The 26,618-nt window shown below is 33.2% G+C and overlaps 1 protein-coding gene across 1 annotated transcript; it reads right to left on the minus strand.

Moving 5' to 3' along the window:
* Positions 1 to 21,558: 21,558 nt before the first annotated feature.
* On the minus strand, positions 21,559 to 26,618 carry LOC131643316 (cyclase-like protein 2). The gene is made up of 7 exons (XM_058913505.1): positions 26,223 to 26,618; positions 26,076 to 26,120; positions 24,882 to 24,954; positions 24,379 to 24,476; positions 22,839 to 22,909; positions 21,989 to 22,118; positions 21,559 to 21,814 (listed from the first exon to the last, which is right to left on the minus strand). Exons 1-6 carry the CDS (start codon positions 26,566 to 26,568, stop codon positions 21,990 to 21,992), a joined length of 762 nt encoding a protein of 253 aa, XP_058769488.1. The 5' UTR covers positions 26,569 to 26,618; the 3' UTR covers positions 21,559 to 21,814; position 21,989.

A 26,618-nucleotide genomic window follows, 5' to 3' on the forward strand; every position in this document is an offset into this window, starting at 1 on the left:
GACTGCGTCGGCTAGACGCGAGCGGGCGGCGGCGCAGCTGGCGTCGACACGCGGGCGGGGCCGGGGACGCCGTGTGCGCGTTACATAGGACTTGGTGGAGAGCTCATCTCCTTCAGGCTATAGGAGTAGGCTGGCTCGGGTATCTTCTTCCCGCCAGCGAGAGGAGGAGGATGATGATGAGGAGGAGGAGGAGGAGGTCATACCGGATGTTGACCCTCCAGTCGGGGAGGAGGAGGAGCAGGAGGAGCAGGAGGTGGATAGCTATCCGGGAGGGCCTTTTGACACTTCCCTGCTGATTCACTACCAGGATCACGTCGCTCGGCGGATCTGGGAGGGAGAGGTATTTTTTTAACTTAGCCGTTTATTTGTCACCATTTTTTATAATTTTACCGTTTATTTCTCGCTTATTTGTTTTTTGTTTGTAACAGGAGAGAGAGCCATTGAAAATGGTTAACCACTCCAGGAAGATTTTCGGTCTGTTTAAACCAGCAGCTCAGTGGTTTAACGACCATGTGCGAGGTTCAGGGCTTAGCGGGCTCTGCATGACCGGGTACACCACCATCAGCACCGGCATGCAGGGGGCATTTGTGGAGCGCTGGCACAAGGAGACGTCATCTTTCCACCTGCCGGTTGGGGAGATGACGATCACCTTGCATGACGTCCAGTGTCTTCTCCACCTGCCTATTAGGGGGCCGCTGTTGACCCACTCCAAGATCCAGAGGGTGGAGGCCATTGAGTGGATGACGCTCTATCTGGGCATGGAGGAGGAGGTTGCTCACTTTGAGTGCGCCACGACTTGTGGGCCTCATGTCCAGTTCACTACACTGAAGATCTATTTTGAGTTCCACCTGGACGCGGCGGCCGAGGCCGAGCAGGAGGATAACGACCTGTTCACACAGTATCACCGCGACTGCGCTCTCCGGTGCTGGTACATGCATGTGGTAGGCGCTGCATGCTTTGTGGACAAGAGCGCCAGGTACGTCGACGTGACCTACCTCCGCTATTTCATGGACCTGGATACCGTTCACCAGTGGAACTGGGGGGCAGCTACTCTGGCATATCTCTACCAGAAGCTGAATGAGGCCTCCAACTGGAGGACGAGGCAGCTGGTCGGATCCTGCACTCTGCTTACGGTACGTTTGATTTTAACACATTCTCGTATTTATTTATTTATTTATGTTTCGTATTTAATTTTAATACATTATCTTGTTTCTGTTTCAGAGCTGGATCATCTCCTACTTCTCCCGCATCCACGGCTTCCACATCGATCCTGAGTATGTGGACCCCATGCCCAGGGCCGCCAAATACGTTCTCCAGAGGGGGAATGATGCGGTGGGACCATACCGCCTGTACCTGGACCGCACGATGCACGACGACGTCACCTGGAGGCCGTTCGCCGACTACGCTCAGGTTGTCCCCTTCGACGGGGTTGCTCTATATTCAGGCTGGTTGGCATGCGGGACCGGCATCATGGTTCGGTATCTCTCGGAGCGGTGCATGCGTCAGTTCGGATTCGTGCAGATCATACCCAGGTCACCCTTCGAGGCTGCTCCTGACACAGTGACCAGAGTGCAGCTCACTGCCATATGGGAGCATTGGGAGGATCATGTGGTACCGGAGGAGTACCGTCGCATGCGGGTCACCCAGGACTGGCACAGTGTGGAGGGGTACGTCACATGGTTCTACCGGGTATCCCATCCTCTCTTGAGACCCGACGTTCCCGGAGCTCCTAGGCCAGCACACGAGGAGATCCTGGAGAACCAGCAGGCCGAGGATGATCACGCCATTGATCTCATGCCGATCTGTCAGCGGATATCGATGATTGGGCTGGACGCGTTGGATCGAGGTATCGTGGAGCGGGGCGGTCCAGAGGCAGTCGCGGTGATGGAGATGATCGTCCTTGATGCGGACCGTGCGGCGACATACAGGCGGCAGAGGAGGGCCCAGGGTGAGAGGGTTAGGCACACCCAGTAGTGGTCGGGTTTATTTATTTTTTGTTTTCGGATTGTATCTTTAGCACACTATTTTTATTTGTTTCGGTTTGTATATACTATTTTCATCGGATTAGTATTTTTTTTTTGTTTATTTATCATATTAGTGTTTTCAGTCTATCTATTGTTTATTTTATTTGCCGGTAACGTTTAATTAAAATGCGGTTGCGTTTAAGAAAAAACATAAAAAAAAAACACAGTTTCTGCATAATTCGGAAATGAACTTCCGAATTCACCCCCCATGAGGTGTTTTCGGATGTTCATCTCCGAACGCACCCCCCATGAGGTGTTTTCGGAGATGAACTTCCGAATCAAGGAAATTTTTTTAAAAAAAAAAGCGCTTCGGAAGTTCATTTCCGAAGCAGGGGTAGTTTGGGAATTTCGCTGGGGGTGACCCCCCATAGGGAGGTGGGTAAAGAAATTTTCTTTTTTCAATGCTTACCTACCATAATACTACATTTATAAGTCCAAGAGTTCTCACTTAATCAACTCTCAAGGATCATTCCATGTACTTGATTCTATGGCAAACGGTTCCAAGTCCATTTCCATGTCATTTCTTCTTGATTAGCTTAAGGTTCACCATTCCTTTCACAATTAGGGCTTAAAACATAAAAAATTGAGATTTATACACGTATCACAGGGAATTACGGCTTGACAATAATATTTGTTACGAGTGTAATTTTACTCAAGACCCCCAACTGACACCAAGTTAAGAAAAATTATGGGCAGGTCGCAAGAATTTCGGACAAGTCGTAAATGAGATAATAACCATATTTCTACCTAGAATTATCAGCTCTTATTCCATGATTACTTGCACCTGCAAAACCCAACTCTCATTCTTACCTATGCAAACATTAATCTTTTCTAGCAACTAAGGAACGATATTTAATACTAAAACATACAGAGGACAACCAAACTCTCATATAACAAATTAGAATCCACATGCACTTCACATTACCATCAACACTTAAAATAATCCTAGTATATTCCACTCAAATATTTAAGCTTAAACAATAACCCGACATTGCTTCTTATCTTTAGGTTTGAGAAGAGAGAAATCAGATATGTATTGAGAAATTGATCTTAAGGCTTCCACTCCTTGGCTTGGCTTGATAATCTACTTCTTTCACGATAAGATTTTAAACTTGAATTTTACGGTCTATTTTCCCGTTTTCCCTTCTTCTTAATCATGAAGTTCTCTCTCTCTCTCTCTCTCTCTCTCTCTCTCTCTCTCTAAGCTTAGAATTTCTACCTCTAGAACTTGGGAAATGAGTGAATGAAAGGAATAATATGTTGATATACATGCTTGCAGGAATAATGAGTGCATCAATCTTCTTAATTGTAGTTCCTTTTGGTTAAGATGTTCCTTTTGCATCAATCTATATGATTAAGATGTCAATTATAGTTCCTTTTGGTTGGTTGCATCAATATGTTGACCTATATAATTAAATGACAATTATGGAACAATATGTTCTAGCATCTGGCCTCGATCTGTTAGCTAGATGTCATGAAGAAATTTGAGCATGATTGTGGTTGTTTCTACTAATATTTGTTCAGTCCAAGTCAAAGCTAAACTGCTTGACATAAAGATTAGGTTGTATGCAACTTGTTGAGCAAGATGTTTAACACATGTTGTGTGACATCTTGACGTAATTATTGGGTTCTGATTATCTTCAGATTTCCTTTAGATTTGTTTTGGTATTATTCCTTCAGAAGATGCAGAAGTTTGCTTTTGGAAGAAGTTTGTTAATCCAAATTTAGTTGGAAAAGATTCTATTAAATTATGAATATGGATGATATGATGAAAATATTTTGATTTGATTTAGTCAAAAAAAGATTTTACTAGATTTTTCTTGAAGGAAGACTTTGTTCAGATTTATTTAATCAAAGATTTACTCTACAAAGAAGATTTATTTGAAGAGAGTTAATTTGGATATTTTGGTGCAACGTGTGGAACACGATGTTTTAGCATGTGTGTAGTGCAACATATGACCCTTGTCAGCATGCCATGATGGATGTTGTTAGGTGCAAAATTTCTAATTGATTCCAATCTGATTTGTTACAATTGTTTAGTAACGCGTTTGTGTGATTTGTTTGATAGTTGTTTGAAGATCAAATCATTTTAAATAGAGATTTAAATTTGAATTTTAATTAAAAACAAATCATATCTTTTGTTGGAGACTTTTTGTGGAGCAAATCAAATCTAACTGTATCAGCAATAATTCTCAACGAAATTAAATCAAATATCTATTGGAAAAAGCCTAGAAGAAGAATTTCTATATAAGAAGACTCAAACATAGTGTTTGAGGTGTGCATGCATTAAAAACCCTTTGTGTTAGGATTTCTATTTTGAGTTTTTATTGTGCATCACTCTAGCGCCTGAATTCCTATATTAAGACATAGAGTTTGGTTTGTTAGCTGAGTTGTAACACTTTGTTCCAAGAAACTAATTCTATAAGCTTGAGAACAAATTTTTGGTGGGATTTTTAGTCGGTTCATCTTATCAATCATATTGTAATTGTCTAAAAACTTGGGATAATGTTTGAGTGAAAGTGAGAGGGTTCTCATATTTAGGGGGAGTTTAGAACGAGACTTCACATGTAGTATTAGGAAAGTGACATTGAATCAAAAGAATTTAGAGTAAGTCCATTTGTCCTTCGGACTATTGAGAGTGAAATAGTTCTTTAAGGAGTCCTAAATAGAAAAATATTAGGGTAGAATTAAGAATATGGGCATTAAACAATGGGCTTGTTCATCTAAGACACTTTATACTACTTTGTACTAAATGTGGGTTAACATTTATTGTGTTCGTTATTACTTTTTTGTTGCATCATCTTGTATAATTTGAACTGACATAGGGAAGTCAAAACATTTGTAGTTCGTGTGAAAAATAAAATATGAAGGTTTGTTTGTTTTTTTAATGGAAAATACATTTCGTCGTCGTCGAGTGGAAAACACCAATTTCCATCCACAAGTATAAGGGAGTTGTATTTTCATCATCTTGATATGGAGAACTTTACTTGGACTATCTCACAGGCATGTCTCAGCATTCAAGTGGACAATATCAATCACTTCAACCACATCTCTTAGAGGCTTAAGGTTTGCATCCCTACAAGAATTGGACTAATGCTTTCCTTTCTGAAAAGGTTTTAAAAGAAAAGTGCACAAAGGCACAAAAAGAAAGTTTGATGATGTTTGTCTTTTTTATGGTTTTTGAAAGTATTTGAATATGCTTAAGTATCTTAGCATTTATTAATAAAAGACTTGATGTCACTTAACAAAGTCAAGGTTTATTGAGAAATTAGTTTGAAGTTTGAAGTCTGAAAGAAGGAGGTTTTGAAAAAGAGAGAAGCTTTAAAAATTGAAGAAATGGGAAGGAGATGAAGAGACTATCCTAAAGCATAAAGATAAAGGTCATGAAATTAAAGGTCTCATTGTAAGGTAGCCCAAGAGAAAGCCTTTGTATGTGAAAATGAACTAAACACTTTATGGAGCAAGCATTTGACATTAGTCAAAATGAACATTCCTTTCCCTTTGGATTTAGCCACAATATAAGCAACAAGCAAACAAGCAACACATATGATAAGATGAATCCTTAAGCAAATAGATGAAAGCTAATCCTTAGATGAAGTTCCAATACAACGAGTGTATCAGATGAATCCAAAATTCATACATGAAGTCTCAAGTATCATATGAAATGCTAAGTATCAAATGAATTAAAGTCTTAGATGAATCTTATGATCTCAGATGAAAACTCCATGCAAAGGGAAATCATCATAAGTCTAAGTACAAAGTCCAAACTCCACAAGCATAGGATGGTAACCAATAGTCCTCTAGAGCACATCAAAGTTTTTAAGGGTTTTGCCTTTATTAATGTTTTCGGTCGTTTAAAGAAAGAAAAAAATCCCAAGGGGAAAAAGTAAAAGGCATAAAAGTAAAGAGCAAGAAATATAAAATGACATGAATGTAAATGGCTTGAAATGTAAATTGCATAAAAGTAAATGACATTAAAGTAAAAGTATAAAAGATAAATGTTATAAGTTAGTACAATTATTAGCTCATAATGAGTATTAATGAAAAATCAAACGAATGGGGAAAATTTAGCGCTACGTTAAGCAATCGTAAGTGTACTTATGTAGAAGTAGCACCTATATGAAGTAAGACAATAGCAATTTATGTGATATATATGCTAGAGAGATTATACTGAATCATTCTCTTAAAATAATGTAGCATAAGTCAAAACATAGAAAAAAAGGAGAAGATGGAGAAAGAGAAATGATCAATCAAATTGAAAACATACCAAGGGACCATTCATCATCAAGTTCACTCGCTTTTCTTAATGGCACAATGAGATAAACCTATCATCAATCCAAAGTACCAAAAATGATCCAAATGATCATTTAATGATACGTTTGAAATAATGAAGGTTCATACTTTTGAACTTAATGAAGCATTAATCACCTCATCATAATCCAAGTAAACAGAAAGTCAAACCCAAAAGAGATGAAGAAATGGATTTAAAATGCATTAAAATGAATTTTCAAATGAATAAAATAGAAATTGATTTAAAATGCAATAAAATGATTTTTAAAATAGAAATTAATTTAAAATGCATTAAAATGAATTAAAATAGAAATTAGATGAAAAATTTAAAAGATGCATTAAATGATCAAATAAATGACCAAAAAAATTATGAAAAATTAGAAAAAATATGAGAAACAAAATCTCAAAAGTTGGATCAAAAAATATTTGAAAATGATGGAGAAATAAAATGTTAAAATTAAAATAATAAAAAATATTAAAAATCATTTTTTCAGATCTAAAAAAAATTACACAAGGTAGAAAATAATTTTACAAAATTATGAAAAAATTGAAGTGAAAAATGTTTTTGGAGCTATTTTTAATAATATTTGAAAGAAAAAGGAAATTAAATGAATTAAAATAGAAAAAGAAATAAAAAATGCCAAAGGCTAGGTTAGATGTCAAGTGCTAATTGGACAATAGATTTGAATTTCTCAGCCTTGCGCAGGAACCCGTCATCTTTGAAAGCATTTTTAAAAATATCATACTCTTGTATAATATTTTTAATTTGTCTCATGAAAGCATTCTTGCTTTCTGAGTCTTCCAGTTTGTCTAATATTTCTATTAACGTATTAACTTGATTATTTGTTAAAACATTAATTCTTTTGTTACAATAATCACAATTGTAGAAATCTAGACCTAAACATTCATCACAATCAGAATCTAATTTTCTGAATTATTAATTTGATGTATTTCCTCGTAAGATGATTCTTCAGAGGATAAATAGCTTTCTTCCTCTGACTTTAATAAGATGTTACTTAAAGTAGTTATTAAAATTTCTTTTAATTCTTTGGAAATGTCTAAGTTACTTAGTTGATTATTTTTTCTTGAACTTTACATTTATTAGCATAATGACCAAAACGACCACACTTGCGGCATTTAACATCTTTTTCTTTAGGTTTAGGTTTATTATTGTGTTTTTTATAAGGTTTCTTACCATGATTTTTCTTGTATGGTTTTTTATAGAATTCTGAATTGTCTTTATAAGATTGCTTCTTACGATAATGAAATTGTTTTCTTCCTTTACTAACAGCTTTTTAACTCTTGGGGTTACTAGGAGCTCTTAAGGGAGTAGCTCCATATTGTTTGCAAAATGATCCCATTTCGCGCCTATTCCTAACCTTTTCATTTTTAATCTTATTTTGTAATTTATAGTTTGTACAAATTTTTATACTAGTTTCAATAATATAATTAGATAATTCTCCTAAGGTTATTGATTGGTGTGGGATCATTCCATTAAAATTTTGTTTAATATTAATTCTTACCTTTTCTGCAAATATCCTAGGTAAACCACTAATAAGTCTTTCTTTCGGGTAATCTGTTCCACTATCCACCAATAATCAAACATGGTAGGACAATAAATGTTTAGTAATTGGTCTGCTGCTCTTTGTTGGAGCTTTAAAGGCTCTCATACAAAGAACTTGGTAATAGCATATAAGAGAGTTGTAACACAAACTCTTCGTTGGATTCTGTTTTAATAGCTAAATCTATTTTATGTTTATCTTCTAGACTAACGAGATTATCCAACCATCCTTTTAATTGTCATGTAAAGCCCATAACTAATATCTCCTTGGTGTTTTTGTCTGAATTCCCTTTGAGTTTAAAGGTAGTAGTAGTCATACTCATGTTTTATATTGTATCTAAAACTTGTTGTTCAGACGCACCATCGATGTTGCATTCGACAATAGATTCTCCTGAATAATTATTCTCAATAAAACTGCTTCTTTCTTCAAATTGCACATCAGTAAATGAAGGCCTAGGATAATAGTTTCGGATTTTAGGTCTTGGAGCTTTACCACCTAATTTGCTCGCCATATTGTCATATTCTTCATCTCGAGATAAAGTATTTATCTCTTTGGAAGAAGTTTCAATGTTTAAAGTCTTTAATTTAGTACTTCTTCCGTCTCATAATAAGTGTCTTATTTTAGCTTTGCGCGGTTCTTAAGAAAATGATTAAATGAGTTGGTTTTAATGATAAAAGTAGTATCATTTACCAAAGTACCCTTATTTATTATAGGTAGTGGAATAGTTGAAAATGTGAAAGTTAATAAATAGAGGTATAGTAGTGGAAAAAATATTGTATTGATATTCTAAAGAGACATTTATTTTGAGACGTAAAATAATGCAAATGGGACACTTATTATGAGACAGAGGGAGTAACTAATTCTTCTATTTTATGATTAGCATCACAACCTAAACTATTTCCTTTCAACTCTTGGTTAGAAGGAGTATGGTATTGATAAATAGGTATGGTAGGATCTAATTTATAGTATTTAACATCCTTAGGCTACGGGATAGAGCTCCCTATTCTATCTAATTATTAAGACATAGTGTGAAATATTTGTTTTGAGTAATTTAATTGACTATGATTATTAACGTCTTTCCTCTGATCTACGAGATTAGCTATAGATTTAAATGGAGAAGCCTATATTTCAATGTTTTCCTTAGAAGTAGTAATTTTGATAGTTTCCAAAGGTGGATGAACTGACTCTATAATTTCTTTCCTAGAAGTTTTCCATTTGGTTCTTATTATAACATTAGCATCTAAATACATTTTAACAGCAAAAGGGTTTTCTCTCTCTTCTTATAAACATAGTAATTCAAATCATGTAAAGGAATAAATATTAATTTCATGTGTTTCTAAAAACCTATAGAATTTTTGCAAATATATTTGAGTTAATTTTTAGAGAAAGTTGAGAAATACCATTTTCTCTTCTCTAAATTGTAGACTGCCTCAAAATCAGCTTTAATCCAAGCTTTGTCTATGACAAAAGGTTCATCATTTGTAATTACACCCAATAAAATTGTAGGTTGTATGATAAATCTAACCCATTAAAATTAAACAAATTTTGTATGAATACATAGTGTCGATGTTATTTTATGGTCGCGGAAAATCTTAAATAACTTTTTTTTATAACAAAACTCCTTTTACAACCTTCTTGATTTACTAAAAATTAAAATTGAGTTTTTTTTTTAAACTAAAAGGTGAAACTAAGCCCATGAAATAAAAGAAAAATTTATGTACAAAAATGAAGGGTGCAAATGCCGAAACCTCAAACCTAACCAATTCTAATTTGTTTCTTAGCATGTATCTCGTCTCACTACGTATAGTTAGTAACTATTAAATCTAAATTAATCAGTTTATCTTCACAATGATTTCCTTTTTATAAATGTGAGTAGAAATAAATAAGAATTATGAAAAGCTACATTAATATATGAAAAATGATATCTTGACACCAAAAATGACACTACACCGCATACACTGTTCACAAATATGTTAACAGTGTTTTTCATATTATTTTGACATTTTAATATTTTTTTCTAAAAATATTTTGGTTAATAAAATATTAAAACTTGGTTAATACAGTTTAAAGTTTGGTTAATATTTATTCTGACATAAAAATTTAATATATACTATTCAGACTTTGATTAATATTATATATAAAATTAGTTAATACACTTTATAACTTGGTTAACGAATTCTCAAACATAAAAAATATTAAATAGTAAAATAAAGTTGGTTAATGGAGTCTAAAAGTTGGTTAATACATTTACAATTTTGTGTTAGAACATGGTTAATAATATATATTTAATTGGTTAATAAAATAGTGAAAGTGGTTAATATATTATAGGTAAAATAATTGGTTAATGAGATACATATTTGTGGTTAATACAATTGTGAAATTGATTAATGACACAATCTTATTTTGTGTTATAAAATAAAATTTAAAAAATAAATATTTTTTGTAAAAATAATATTATTTTATTAAAAAACATTGTTCACTTTATAAATACGGTGAACAGTATATACGGTGTAAGTATTGATATAGGATTTTAGTGGTAAGATAGCATTCCTGTTAATATATTTATCTTTAGTTGTAATTGTTTGAAGGTAATAATTTGATTTTGACACTTAATATAAGTGTTCTTACTTTTATATAATACTCAAAATTTAAAATCGAAACAATGCCATAGTCAAATTCACCATGATTATAGCATAAAGCAAAGAAGAACTTGACACATACACTTATAACCATGCTTGAACTACCTAAATTCTTTCATAAAAAGAAAAAGCTATGTAAGTTAAAATTTTCAAATCAAAAGCAATGATGAAGAGCAGTTATTTACATGATGAGAAAAAAAGAACATGTTCAGATACATGGTCCATGAAATTAATTAAGAACCATAGATTGAAGCTTGATGCTTGTCTTACTCACTTGATTCAATCATCAATCACATGACACATTGACACACATATCATCAAAATTCAAAACAATGCATACATACCCGTGACTCTTTTCATGGTACATTTTTACCTCTTATGCATCATCACGTTATGTCAGTATACAAATCCAATAATCATAAATAACGATTTGTTCATAATTTTTAGTTTCATCATTACCCCAAAAGTCACTGCAAACTTCACTGCCACAATGTAGAATTAGAATGTTCATTAGAATAATTTAGTACTACTACTACTCAACTTGTTTGTTTTTTTTTTAATCTTGTCATTTTGTGTAATTAATCTTTACTTCAGTTCAAAGCAATAGAATCTTCTATTACTTAATTTTAGAGGCCTTAATAAAAATATGAAATTAACTCTTTTTTGTATTGGTTTCAATTCAATTTTCAATAAGCCAGCTTGCACATTACTTTGAGCTCTCACTTCAATATTCATAATTCACAAGTGTGTGCAACATAAACCAAGGTAGTGCATTACAATACAAATTTCCAAGGGATCGTGTTATATTAGTTGTTTGGTAATGATTTATTGCAAACAAAACAAAAGGTAATTTAATTATACACAAACAAACTATCACATCAAAATCAAACATTCAAATAAATAAATACTTATATATGATGATATTCAAAAAAAAAAAAAACTATTCCATAAATTTAAAAAATAAAATTGGGTCTAATAGCCCGGTGGTAAGAATTTATAAACAAATAAAATGTCTACAATTAAATGTTTCTACAAAGCTATCAATTGAATTTATTTAACAAAATAAAAGAAGAAACTTTTTATTAATTAAAATGACAATACATATCAAATATTCTACAATTTATTTTTTAAAGAATTTGAACTCTTAAATTTAAACTTATAATAATATAATAATTATAAAAAATTTGTCACAACGTTAATTATATCGCTCTAAATTTCATCTTTATATTTGATAAAGTGTAACTATGATGACACTTGCAACCATGATAGATTTTCTGTAGGTTGCGGTGGTATCTACTGAAACTAAATGGGCAATTTCACTGTTATTTTTGCAGACCCGATCACTTGATTCAAGTTATAGAAATAGCTATTAATAGAGGCTGGTTCAAGTGTGGATAGAAACAGATTTGTCAAATGTTAGGCAAGTTTTTCACAAGTCAAAGGAGTTTGAACGAAATGTATATATTTCTTTTTGTAATATTTCATTTTAATATATGAGATTTTATTTAAAACAAATTAAATGTTTCTCAAATCATAAATCTATCATCTAACTCAATTAACACATATCATAACATTATCTTTCTCATACACAGTAAACAACTCTTATTTTGAAATCTATTATCAAATAAGAATAAGTTGGCTTGGCAAACAAGTTAACCACTTTATTGTTAGAAATAGTTATAAATTAATTAAGTTAATTCTTAAGTAATAGCTAATAGAATCTACACTAATAGTGACGGTAATAATTTGATATTGTTAATTAATGAGAGGTGTGTAACTTGCTAAAATCACACTTTTACTTTTTAAAATACTGATATTATATGACAAACATAATAATTTGGATTAATTGTATAAATAATATTATTTCACCTTTGCACTTTCCTCAAACCTTTTACTATTTGTTATAGTCAATATGCTCGTTATATTTATCTCAATCTTACATTTTATAAACCACTAAACACATTAATATTAATTGTCACATTGATATTGATTATCATATTGTGAGTAAAAGAGCTTCAAACTAATGTGCAATTGGAAGTAACTGCAGAGAAAGATTTATGTGCAGGTTATAAATTTCTCTTTCTATTTTTCCTTGGTTCAACACTTGCTGCAGAAATAAGCCTACATCAAAACCTACTAATTTTCCTTGAATCCCGTGTTCTATGCTTTCTCTTTCATGCGCCAGCTATTCATGTTTTCTTATGCCTCTACCTATCTAATAGTACATTTTTTACTTTACAAAAACTACCTACTCGAAAGTACAATCATACATCACTATATAGAGTAATGCTTGTGTATCTCACTAAAAAATTTCCTGCTATTCTAGACATAGTTCAGTTCCTACTACAGTAGACATAGGATGGCAATGTCTAATCCTTAATTCCATCTCAACTATCTTTCTTAGTTCAACTCCTTTGTAAATCCTTATACAACTCTTTACAATTTAAATGAATGAATATTTTCAATCGGTTATATATGATTTGTTGCGAATACTTTAGATTTATGAGTTTATGTTTTGGCACCGATGGTTTTAGGATAATAGTGTTGTTCAATTATGAAAAATGAATTTCCTTGCAGAGTCCATCAGAAAAGGTAATAAATCTTCATAGTGTTTAAACGGATTAGCTTATAACCAATATTATATTAGCATTGAATGTTTCATTTTTAACATGTTGTTTGATTTTAGGTATACGAGTATTTTGCATCAATTCAAACCACGGGTGGCGAGATTTTTATTACACATGTAGATTTGATGCGCGCTGTTGTTCATGTCTTTCCTCCTTTTGAATCGAGTCGCGTTAGAGAGTGTTTTTTAAGAGGTGAGCAACTTCCCGGAGCGTTACAATGTGATCCTTCTAAATTTTTTATGCTCTTTGACACAAACAATGATGGACTCATTTCTTTTCCAGAGTATTTGTTATCTCTTTTATTTGCTTGAAACTTGTCTATGAATCTGTAATGAGAAACTGAATAGCATTATCTCAGATTCAGAGTTCAATTGCAAATAACTTTTGATACATACATGTTGTTAACCATTCAACTGATTTTCTTGATAACTCGAGTTTTAAGCTAGCTGATAATGAAACTGTTACTTCTTCAATTTGGGTTTTACCGATTTTGTTATAAAATATTCAAAATAAGAGGTTATTTTAGAAGGATGGGTTAATTTCATGATTAGTGTAACTTCGTATCGGAAGCATGTTTTGTTACAAAAAATTACAGTTAAATATGGCTGATGTTGAATAGAGACATCCAAAATCTGGATGCTACATTCACTATCATGTTCATGGAAATGTATTTGTTGATATATTGTAAGTTGGAGATTGGAAGGACTACTTGTACTTCCATGCAAAAATTGAAGTTACTTCTATGTAGAAAGAGAAGTTAAAGTATTCTTGATTCTGATGTGTAGCCAATTTAAGTGTGCTAGACCAATAAATTATTGATGCATAGTGCGAATGACATAGAAGAAAATAACATTGATTTCATAGAAGTTAATGAGATGTATGTATTGTCTATTTAGAGTTCGATAGCATTATACTCTATGTGAAAATAAATTTGATAAGAAAAACTTGTGTTTCTGCATACTAGGTACATATTTGTTGTTACTCTTCTCTGCATACCAGAGGTGCGTGCCTATACCCCTTCAAAGTCCAACACAATATTCTATTGTGTCAAACACTAACTCACTAGCTATTCTTAATGGGTATATAAAATAAAATTAATATTAGTTACTTAGATTAACACATTTTATTATGATATGTTACATAGAGTTACTTATGAAAAGATTAATTTTAATTAGTTAGATTAAAACATTTATGATCTATTACATACAGGTACAAGGAATGAACGGTCAAAAAATATCATTATATTTTAATAAATAAAAAATGGACTTAATAGTTAAGTGTTACAATAAAAATATTTCCAAAAATTTAAGTAGAGAATTATTTTATATCAAAGAGAAAAATGAAAGTTCATAAAAATTTGAAAGTTGATCCTTTATGTTTTTAAATTAATTTATAATCTATTTGTACTAACACTAAGGTACAAGACACAACATGTCATTGGTCTGCGATGTCAATTTACCCTCTTTCAAGGGTTGTCTGCAGTGCTGGACCGCTGGTAGGGTATTACAAACTACTCTCGGCATAATTTGAGTGTATTTTATGTTAAGTAATGCAAACATCATGCACATTAGTTCTTGCGTCCTAATTTTTTCTTTATTTCTTTTTTCTAAACAAAGGTTTGGATATTATGTTTGGATTAAAATTATTATTTCCAAGTTACATTTGTAATTTTTTAAAATTAAAATGATTAATTCTAACTGAAAATTTCACTATTTTAATTTGCCCCGACTCATGTGAATTTAATACTAAAACTTATTATTTTCACGTGTCATTATCACTACAATACTTTTTTATTTTAATCAACAAAATATTTATAAATATTTATAGTTATTAGACATTGAATTTATCATGTTGATAATTTTATACATATTTATTTTTAAATATTTGTTGATCTAAAATAGGAATGAATTTACCCGTGCGGACGCACGGGTCTTATACTAGTTATTGTTAGAAATAGTTATAAATTAATTAAGTTAATTCTTAAGTAATAGCTAATAGAATCTACACTAATAGTGACGGTAATAATTTGATATTGTTAATTAATGAGAGGTGTGTAACTTGCTAAAATCACACTTTTACTTTTTAAAATACTGATATTATATGACAAACATAATAATTTGGATTAATTGTATAAATAATATTATTTCACCTTTGCACTTTCCTCAAACCTTTTACTATTTGTTATAGTCAATATGCTCGTTATATTTATCTCAATCTTACATTTTATAAACCACTAAACACATTAATATTAATTGTCACATTGATATTGATTATCATATTGTGAGTAAAAGAGCTTCAAACTTTCTTTTTCATCTTCTTCCTATCACATTTTCAACCAACAAATTGGCTATTTCACCAAACAATTTGAAATTCCATCTTTCCAAATGAATATATCAAGTGTGATTAAGGTTAAAATAAAATTTAAGTGAATCATATGACTATCATTCTTACATTTTTATTTGGTATGAGTACATGTGTAAATCAATTATTTAAATTTAAAAAAATACATATGATATATATGATTGATTCTTGACCACAATGACTCAAAAACTACCCCTTCCTCCATGGATGAGAAGGATGGAAGAAAAGAGTATAGAGAAAAGTTTAAAGAAGCTGCTAGATTTTTTTCAAGGGAACAAAACAATATAGAGTATTGTATATGGGAACTCTCATTCTATGATAGTAAAATATACAACAAATGTTGCAGTCCTACATGTAATATATTCTTGTAACCAAAGTTTACAATAGGCTGGATTGAACTATAAAAAAACAAATCATTTTTTTTAACTCATTGTCATTGACCTCAATGTCGGATCAAACAATTATTTACATAAAAGGATCAAAATTGTGCTTCATGATTATCTTGTCTAGATTTTATGATAATATACTTAATTAAATGGACCTTAATGTCAATTGGATCTCATTATGCGTACAGATCTAGAGCCACATTGGGCCAAAAGGATCTTTTCCTAGTTGAAAAGTTCAAATATCTAGGATGTTGTCTCTTTGACCCCAAAAGATGCATGTTGTCTCTCAAAGAAATTATACATTATACTAAGTGTACCTCATTAACAAAATTAAAATGAATGATGACAAATGGAGATGCCTGTGTCGCTAACACACAAAAAAAACCGGATAGAACAGATATAATTGATGGTGCGAGGCTAAAAAAAAAATTAAATGTGAGACGGATGAACCCGTGGACACTGTACATTTAAAGTATAATTTACAAATATTTATGTTAATATCTGCGTCCATAAAAATCTGCAAAAAAAACCGACAGAGTGGGACATACATAATATAGAGTGCGAGTCTAAAACTTTGACATACTCTAAAAAAATGCGGTAAAAACAGACATGTCCAATAGATTGGTGCACTTTATCATTGTTAATTGAAATTTGTCATTCAGAAGATATTATTAATCTGAAATAAACTTTTTTTAAAAAAAAAAATCTACAGATATGCATATCCGAAGTATTTTGGGGTTCACAAAAACGCAAACAGACACCACCACTACTCACATTCTCTTCAAAACACAAAATTTCTTCTACAAACCCATTGCTACCAAGTTCCTGTCAAGGCACTCATAATCCACAACTTCCATTCAAGCTCCATTCAAGGCGCTCCATTCAAGTGCTACTCAAAACTTCAAAAAATTGTAAGTTTTTACAACTTTTCACTCTAGCTTCAAAATGTTATTAGGACTGTTAGAAATTAGAATAATGGTATAGGTTGAAGTTATTGATGCTCAATGATAGTGTTTGTATGTTAAAAAATGGATTTTGTATGAGTTAGAGCAAGAAATGGAAACTGTCAAAAATGTTTCGAAAGTGCATATCCGAAAACACCTCTGACCAGTTACGGATATGCACTCCCGAAATTGGCTCTTAACTGTTTTTTTTTTTAATTTTCACTTTATATGTTCACTTTCTCCATGTTTGTATACTTTTCTTGAAACTTTGTGCTATGATAATTGATCTTCTTAGGACTTGATTCTTAATCTCACCATGCTTGATTGATGAAATGTTTGATTCATATACTTGACTTGATTCTTAATTTCAAGAAAATGACTGACAATCAGGCACCGATCGATCGACTTAGACAGGGGAGGCAAACACATATAGCCTCAGCTCGGCGCGAGAGAGCCGCGCAACAAGGAGTGACTCGGGGACGGGGACGAGTTCCAGTCCCAGTCCAGATGGATGAGGCATCTACACCGAGGAGTCGGTTGTCTCGGGCGTCTTTCTCTCATGAGGTTAGTTGGGAGACGGAGGAGGTACCCGAGGTTCACCCTGAGCACGACGGTGATGCTCAAGACAATGCTCAGGACGCACAACATGGTGGCTACCCGGGTGGGCCTTCAGACACGTCCGTCTTGATATACAATCATGACCATGCCGCTCGACATATTTGGGACAGCGAGGTTGTTTTTTATTGCACTTTCTAATTTAACCGTTTTAATTAAAAATAGTTGAAATGAACTCAAACGGTTTAACTAACATTGTTGTTTTTTTTGTTGTGATAGGAACGGGCGCCCATAAAATCCCTGAACCATTCGCGGAAAATATTCGATCTGTTTATACCACAGGTTCAGTGGTTTAATGATGTTGTAGCTGGATCCGGACTTGGCGGGTTATGCGTGCCCGAATATAGTACCATTAGCCACGGCATGCAGGGGGCATTTACCGAAAGGTGGCACAAGGAGACGTCGTCTTTCCACTTTCCTGTGGGGAGTTGACGATCACCCTCCACGACGTGGCCTGTTTGCTCCACCTGTCGATCCGAGGGAGATTATTGGACCATTCACGGATACACCGGATTGAGGCCATTGAGTGGATGGTGGATTCTCTAGGTATGGACCCATATTTGGCAGTTTATGAGTGCAGAGCAACAAATGAGGTTCATATCCTGTTCTCCAGCCTAAAAGAGCTTCATGAAAACCATTTGGTGGCAGGCAGCGGAGTCCGAGGCAGAGAGTGGTGGTGTTTTTGTTGAGTACCACCGAGCTTGCGCCTTGTGGTGTTGGCTCATGTTTCTGGTTGGCACGTCCCTCTTTGTGGACAAAAGTGTAACCTACGTGGACATGACATACCTCAGATATTTTATTGATTTGACTACAGTTCATGAGTGGAACTGGGGGGCTCCCATTCTGGTATACCTATACCAGAATCTGAATGAAGCATGCAACTGAAGGACCAGACAGTTGAATGGCTCTTGCACACTACTCATGATACATTTATTTTTAATTATATACATTTAATATGTTATTTATTAACGTGTACTAACATATTATCGTATTTGTGTTTCAAATTTGGATCATCACTTACTCCCACCGCATCCTCGGCTATGATCCTAATTCGTTGTACACAGACACCATGCCTAGGGTTGCACGATATGTCCTCCATAGGGAAATCAGAAAGTGAGGCCATGTCGTGTATACCTCGATCGTATTGCTCACGATGACAACCAGTGGACGTCCTTCAGTGATTACGGTGATGTTGTCTCATTCGATTGTATTGCATTATATTTCGGACGGTTGGCATGTAGAGCCAACACCTTGGTTAGATATATGTCGGAGAGGTGCATGAGACCATTTGGACATGTGCAAATTATACCGAGATCTCCATTTGAGGATGCTCCCGACATTGTTACCCGCCGAGAGCTCACTGCTATCTTTGAAGATTGGGCGCATCATTTAGTCTCAGAGGAGTATCGGTGTATGTGTGTCACGCAGAGCTGGCACTATGTAGATGGGTACGTGACATGGTTTTATCAGGTGTCACATCCTATCATGACACCCGATGCTCTTGAGCGTCCACCTAGACCAGCACATGAGGAGCTCTTGGAGAACCAGCAGGTTGAGGATGACCATGTCACTGATCTCCTGCCGATATGCCAACGAATACATTTGATTGGACAAGAGACATTGGAGAGAGGGATCATTGAGCAGGGCGGTTCAAAGGCGGTTGCCATATTGTAGAGGATGGTCAGTGAGGTGTCTGGTGCAGCGGCGTATAGGAGGCAGAGGAGGTCGCAGGGAGGTCCCATTAGGCATATACTCAGTAGTAGTTGCCTATTTATGTTTTAATGATTTTTTTACGTGTTGTAATATTTTAACATTTTGTCTTGTCCGAACAACTATTTTTATATTATGATATTGATGTTTTATTCTAGTCTACGTATTTTTTACAACCTGTTACAGTTTGTCAGAAAATATGAGGTATTTATTAATTTTAATTATGTCGATGCTCCCAATATAACAATGTAATGTCGTTTTTAAAAAAAATAAAGGATTCGGAGCATATTTCAGATATGCATATCTAAAACTGGTTCATGGTATTTTCGGATATGCATATCCGAAATATTTAAAAATGAGATAAGGGTATCTTCAAATATGCATTTCGAAGTGTATTTTAGAGTTTTCAGGAGTATTTTCCACTCAAATGGGTGTACAAAGAAATTCCTTTGAATTAAATGAATTCAATGTGATTTGTAAACATTAAGTAGGATTGATGATTGGCTCTTTGATGTTAGTTTTGCAATTTTGGTTACAACTAGGATTCAATGTCGTACTCCAATTACGCTACATTTCTATGATCAAGAATCAATGATGGGTTATAAGTCAACCACAACATCAATAACAAATTATAACATGTAATGATATCCTCTGGACACCTATAAAAAAATGACTTTAGATGGTTGATCTAAGGTTGAATCTTCAAAGGAAAAAGTAAATAATTAAACAAACTAAAATTTTAGAAATGACAAACATGTTACTTAAATCTTTCAAATTATGCATGTTCGGACTGCCACAATCACTGGTGTTACATTTAGGGTAAAAATAAGTTAGGCCGAGATAACCTTTGTCAAATCTGGTCCATTAAAATAATTAAATTCCAAGTTTGATTTATAGCTTGTCATTGATTTATTTTTAAGTTTGACACCTAACTAAATTTTATTAAACCTAAGTCTGAATTGCTAAAAAACCAAAGCCGCCTAAGTTTGTATGCAATTTGTCATTGGTTTATTTTTAGACTTGGGTGTGTTGTGACTTTAAATGTGGGATTAGTTTGTTAGTCTACTTAAAAAAAACTTATTTTATTTATACATATATAAATAAACAATTCAACAAATAATTGAATAGATTAACATATTAAAAATTCAATAATAATAATAATAATAAAAGTTTGTTTGTTAACATAAATTTTATGAAATCATTTGCTTATGATAACTTAAAATTGTTATAAAATATTTTTAAACTATTTTCATTAATTTTTCGAGATGACTGAGATTTAGTTTTATATTTTAATTCAAACTATTCATATTTATTTAAATAAACTAATGTGATAGTTTTAATTTTAAAATATTTTCAAACCACTTTCATTAACTTTTCGAGATGACTAAGATTTAGTTTTACATTTTAATTCAAACTATTCGTATTTATTTAAATAAACTAATGTGATAATTTTAAGTAGTTTTTTTATGGTCTGTAATTCAGCATTTTTAACTAAATAGGCTTTTTATAAAATTAAAAAAAAAAAAAAAGTCTAGATGTTTTTTATTTAAAATAAAAGTCATACTTGACCTGAGCCAGCTTAGCCTCGGGCCTATTCCACTGGTCACCAAAATTCTATCAAAAACTACACTTTTCTAAGTAGTACTCCAATACATGCAGATGACATAAAGAAGCTATATCAAGAGGTAGGTGTTTGTGTTGTGTGTGTTTATTTCCTTGATAGTCTGTGTTGTTTAGTCAAAGCTTTTGTATCATTATTACTATGCCTCCTCCTGTAAAAGCTCTGACATCAGTTCATCACTGATCATGAACTGATTTATGATTAATTTCAACTTTACATGGGAAGCATTGATAGTGGAATCTTAAAACAATAAGGTGCAAGTATCAATCAATGCATGCATGAGAGAGTAACTTTAGGCATTCAAACGCATAGCAAAAATAAATAGCATGCATGCACCAATTACAGCAACAATTGTTCAAGCAATCAGGCACCTTGCAGTGTTTGAATTCATGTGAATTCAAAGACAACGTACTGCAGCCTTTGTTGCCATTAGTAGTACTGGGCATCTTAACCTGCCATAGACCAAAACACGTTGTGCAATACTTTTACTTTTTTTCATTCTAAATAATTACTGTAATAAAAGTGGTTTATAATACTGTAGAAAAGTGGTTTATATCTCTTTTTTTCAAAATAAAAGTGGTTTATAATAAAAGTGGTTTATATCTCTTTTTTTCAAAATGACGGGCATAAGTTTGGTTTCCTGTAATTTTACAATCTCGCCACCAAACCAAACATACACGGTGTTTGTTTGCATTGCAGTTCACAACGGAAACTTGTGATATTCAAGGTACCAACTGAATTTGCGAAACTTAGTAGGAAACTACAAATGCAAACATGGCTATATATGAGTGTTGATCTATATTAGATGTTTTTAACAAGTGTAATGGAAACATATGCCACCAAAGATGAAGAGCAGTATTGTTACTATCTAGCTCCATAAAGACACCACTGCGACAATTTATTTGGTTCAACCTAGCAGGCAAACTATATATTTAAAAAAAAGCTACATTGATGCATCTCTCTACCTCTTGCTCTAAACATACATACATCATTGATGATCCCCTCTTACCATTGCATTTGAGACAGCACTGCTTCCTGCATCAATTTCAAATCGTGTTTTAGCTACAGTGAAAAGAATTAAACTCTTTTGGTAGAATTCAATGCAGGAACAATGTCGAATACATACCATATACCCTTGTTAGACTAGAAATTTTAAAATAAAAAATGCAACAGGAAACCCAAGTTTGTGCACCTCAAAATCACACATACCCTAATACTTGATTAGAATGCATCGTATTGGTGATCCCTCGGCACCAGCCAACCTAAGAGGTAAGCAGTGGACTGAGTATAATCCTGCTGGGACATCATCAAGCTTCAGGCTTTCAACAAGAATGATTTCCTGAAGTATTTGTAGTAGTTAGTTCATGTCAAGTTGATTATGGTACTTATTCAAGCATCAAATTAAGCATATTCAATATTTATACAAAGGAACAAAAGACATCACTAGCAGTCTAGTTTGAAATTTTACCTGTCTACCAACTAATTAGAAAATATCTTCCAAACTATCAAGTTTAATATTTTATCAGTAGAACAAACACCAAATCAACCAAACATTCAGATTGACATGGAGTCAAGACTGCAGTAAATAAACAATAAATTTGAGCGTAACAATCAAATTTGGAGTCAAAAGCTGTGAATCATAATTAGAATCAATTCTAGAGACAATAAATTTCAATCAACATCATCAAGCCAAATAAGTCATAATCAATTTTGTGTCTAAAATCACTTTTAGCTATCCTTTGTGAAACCAAAGACACACTAACTCTATAGGTGAAAACACCAAATGTGTTTATTGAAAACAAACACACAACGGATGAAAACCAAAGCTCGCAGTTGTGTATGGACAATTGGACCCACCAGAATGAATGATAAAGACAACGACAATTACTATGCAAGAGTTTCAAAGAAAACTCTCACGTTTATGGGAAAGTAACATATGTAAACCCTAAAGGCCTCGCGATACAATTTGTTTTTAATCAATATGGGTAGAGTATAATCAGCTAACTAAAAGTAAGACAACACATCAATGTTCAGAAATAAAAGACTACTATTATCTTACCCTGTCTTTTAAAAACACAAGGTGAGATGGAATCAAGTAATCATAAGAAGCAACAGATAAGTAATCAATACCTGCATGGCATCACAATAATATATGTCAGGCAAAAAAATTAAGCTAAAATAATGTAAAAATTTGAAAGAGAAACAACTTGGGGTGTGATATCTATAGCTAAACATACATTGAAGATGTAAAAAGTAGTACATTAAAGTGATGGTCATAAAGGTAGAGAGGGAGATCAAGGTGCAGAGTGATCTTATGAAACTACTTCACTTGCCATTATTATATTGAATACCAATAAAAAATGAAATGGTGAAACATTCAGTCACCTTTTAAGATTTACATAAACTCTTCTGCAGTTTTATTGTACAAACTAATAGCAATTCAATGTTCCAAGTTGCAAATAAATAATGTAATAGAGACAGGTACCATAAAGATGAAGTCAAATCAGTTCAGATACTAGTTGTTTGCACAAGTAATTGAAAAATGCTGCCCTATCTAACTATCTTCATCAACAAAACAAAATTATGGCTACACAACTCATTCATTGAAGAGCAAAATTTAATATAATATCTACGTAGTCAATGGTGGATCTCCGAGCGTGGCAGGCAACTCCCAAAGCTTTATACCATATATAAAGACTCAAAAATAGCAGAATACACAAAATTAAAGATATAAACATAATTAAGAATCGAAGTTCATTATTACCAATATAAAAAGTAAATAACCAAAAAAGTCAACAATAAAACCAAAGGGAACATCTAAAAGTTGCGGCCATATGTGGGTTTTTAAAAGGGCTTCCCTATAACAGTCACTACAGCCCCTGCTCACAAGTGCAACGCATCAGGACTTAACTTAGCACTTATGCACCGCCATAACTGATATTGACTGTAAAGACTAATATTATCTTCATCTAATAAATATGGCATGATATGTATAAAACATCTATATAGTAAGAGTCAAGAAAAACATCTTAACAACAACAACAACCAAGTTTTATTCAACTAAGTGCAGTCGCTACATGGTCATGGATCAAATTACACCATAATACTCTATCAAAGATCATGTTTCTACTCAATTCATTAAGCTCAAGATCTTTCTTAATAGTTTTTCTAGATCTTCTTCTATCTCTAATTGTTTGACTACCCTCCATTCGATCTACTCTCCTTACAACAGAATTCACGGGTCTTCTTTCTAATGCTCAAATCACCTAAGCCTATTTTTTACCTTCTTTTATACTACAGGTACTATCCCAACACACTAATATTGTCATTTCTAATCTTGTCTCATCTAGTCTTACCACTTATAAAACACAACATACCCATCTCTACCACACTTAGTTTATCCTTGTATGGTTCTTAACCTCCCAACATTTTGTCCTGTACAACATTGTAGGCCTTACGTAAAATTTTCCTTTCAGCTTGAACGGTACTTTTGTGTCACATAAAACCGTTGAGGTCCTACTTCATTTTAACCACACAGCTCTAGACCTAGCCACATATGACAAAAGTAGCTGAAACCCATAAAATAAATTTAAACCTACCAACAAGTTTGATATCAGTGTTCTCCACAAGCCACTTTGCTCCATCCACAGTGAATCCCACGTAGTTTGAATCAAATTCCTTCTGAAACATAAGCTGCCTAAAAGTTCAACAAGCTTTAGTTTCAGATATGACTTCAAATGAGTTAAGTCAAAATATTATGAAAAATTTTTAAGATCTCATCGAACATATAAGTGGATTATCAATGTATTTGAACAGCAGTAATAGAAAATCATAAATCATAACTAAGTGTTTCATGGACAATATGGCTACACTCAGTTTGACATACAGGAACTGAAATGAACAGAAGAGTCAAAAGTAATTGAGACAAACATATTTACTAACTTGGAAATTAAGCTAATTGCATTTCATGGATGCTTACTTCAAATTTATTAAATTTGTTGTAACTACCAGTAGTGCAGTTTGAATAGGTCTTGTGTTAACAAAATATTCTGATACTCCCTACAATAGTACAAAACATTTAACTTGAACTATTACATAGTACCTGTCAGTATTTAACGTTCGGAAGAGGACACGCTTTACACCCCTGGGAATTTTTAATGACTTCATAACTTCAGCTGGAAAAGAAAAATATATCTCATTTGATAAACAATTGTTAAGAACAATGAACAAATAGAAGTAGAAAATATAGTCCTAAGCTTTTCCAAAATAGAATAACAACCCATTTATTTATAAGTAAAAAGAAACACTGAAGTTAGCAGTTTTTTAACAGAAAATTAGATTAAAATAGGCAAATTGGTATAACCACTTGTGAGACTTTTAACCTATATTTGGATATCTTAAAATATGGAAAGAGAGCGAGATGAAATGGAATGGAGAGTCAATTCTATCGTTTGGGTATTTTACGACGGAACAAAGGAAGTTCTTCCTTCCGCCCAAATTGGAGGGAAAAAATATGGTGGCAACCAATGAAGCACGGACACGATACAGATATCGGATACGATACGTATCCGATATAGAGATACATCAGTCATTGAGAAATTTAAGATACTATACGTTTAAGATACGTATATAAAAATTAAACATTAGTTAAATCATTCTCTAACAAAAACCAATTGAGTTTGCAAAATTTCATAGTAATTGGTAAAGAAATTATGAGAAAAAGAAAAGATAGTTAAAGTTGAGAGAAAAATAATTAAAGGAAAAGTTTGATTTAGTAATAGAAAAATGAATGTGATGAGCTAATTAAAGTTGAGAAAAGAAGAATTAAAGATGAGGAAGATTGATTTATGTTCTAGAAATGTTCTAGAAATATGAATAGTCATGAGATTAAATAGCCTTGTATCGGAGAAGTGTTCCCAACGTATCGGCGCTGTATTGGGACGTATCGGAATTTTTTATTTTTTTTTTAAAAAAATCGGATACTCTTCAATACGTATCAACGGTGTATCAAAGCGAATTGGATACGATACAGTTAGAGTATCACGGCTTCATTGGTGGCAAAAGTGATGGAACTGAATGAAATCGATACTGCTCCATCCAATTTTAACTAATCCAAACAATAAATTTTAATTCTAATTCATTTCATTCCGTCAATCCAAACAAAAACTTAGGAAGAGCTTATAGAAATAACTAACAAAATAACTTTTACATCCGCATTTTTATATGATAAGCACATTGAATTAAGTTATTTATCAAACCAAAAAGAAAAAATCATCACAGGTTAGATTATGCATACCAGTTATATTACTATGCCTTGGAACATCAACTAAAAGAGCAGGACCTGCGAAAAAATTCATCACATAATCAAAACAAGCTTAATAAACCCTAACCAATAAAACAAAACAAGTAAAAAAAAAATCAAGAACCGAAAAGAAGATGAAACCATTGAGAACGTGCAAGTCGAGTGAATCAACATCAAATCTAGCATCGAAGTAGTGATCATAAACATGGCCAGGAGCGTCAACATGAGTACCGGTATGAGCGGGAAGTTTCATCTCCGATTGGTTAGCGATGGAACCGTTCTTCATGCTCTTTGGAAGCCACAGGAATTGACCGATGCCGTTTTTAGATTCGAACTCCGGCATGTCCGGGTGATACCTGTGAGTGATATCGAAGATTCTGCCGTTGTCGTAAAGTTCGCGGCGAGGAGGGATGAGGTCATCATCGCCGATTACGGTTGATGTGAAAATTGCCGCCACTATGGCTAACGCAACCGCTTGGTAGTTCATTTTGGGTTTCTTTGTTGGTTTTGGTGGTGTGAGCACTGTGTTCACTGATT

Source organism: Vicia villosa, linkage group LG1 (genome assembly GCF_029867415.1).
Source record: "Vicia villosa cultivar HV-30 ecotype Madison, WI linkage group LG1, Vvil1.0, whole genome shotgun sequence".
NCBI classification, from domain to species: Eukaryota; Viridiplantae; Streptophyta; class Magnoliopsida; order Fabales; family Fabaceae; genus Vicia; species Vicia villosa.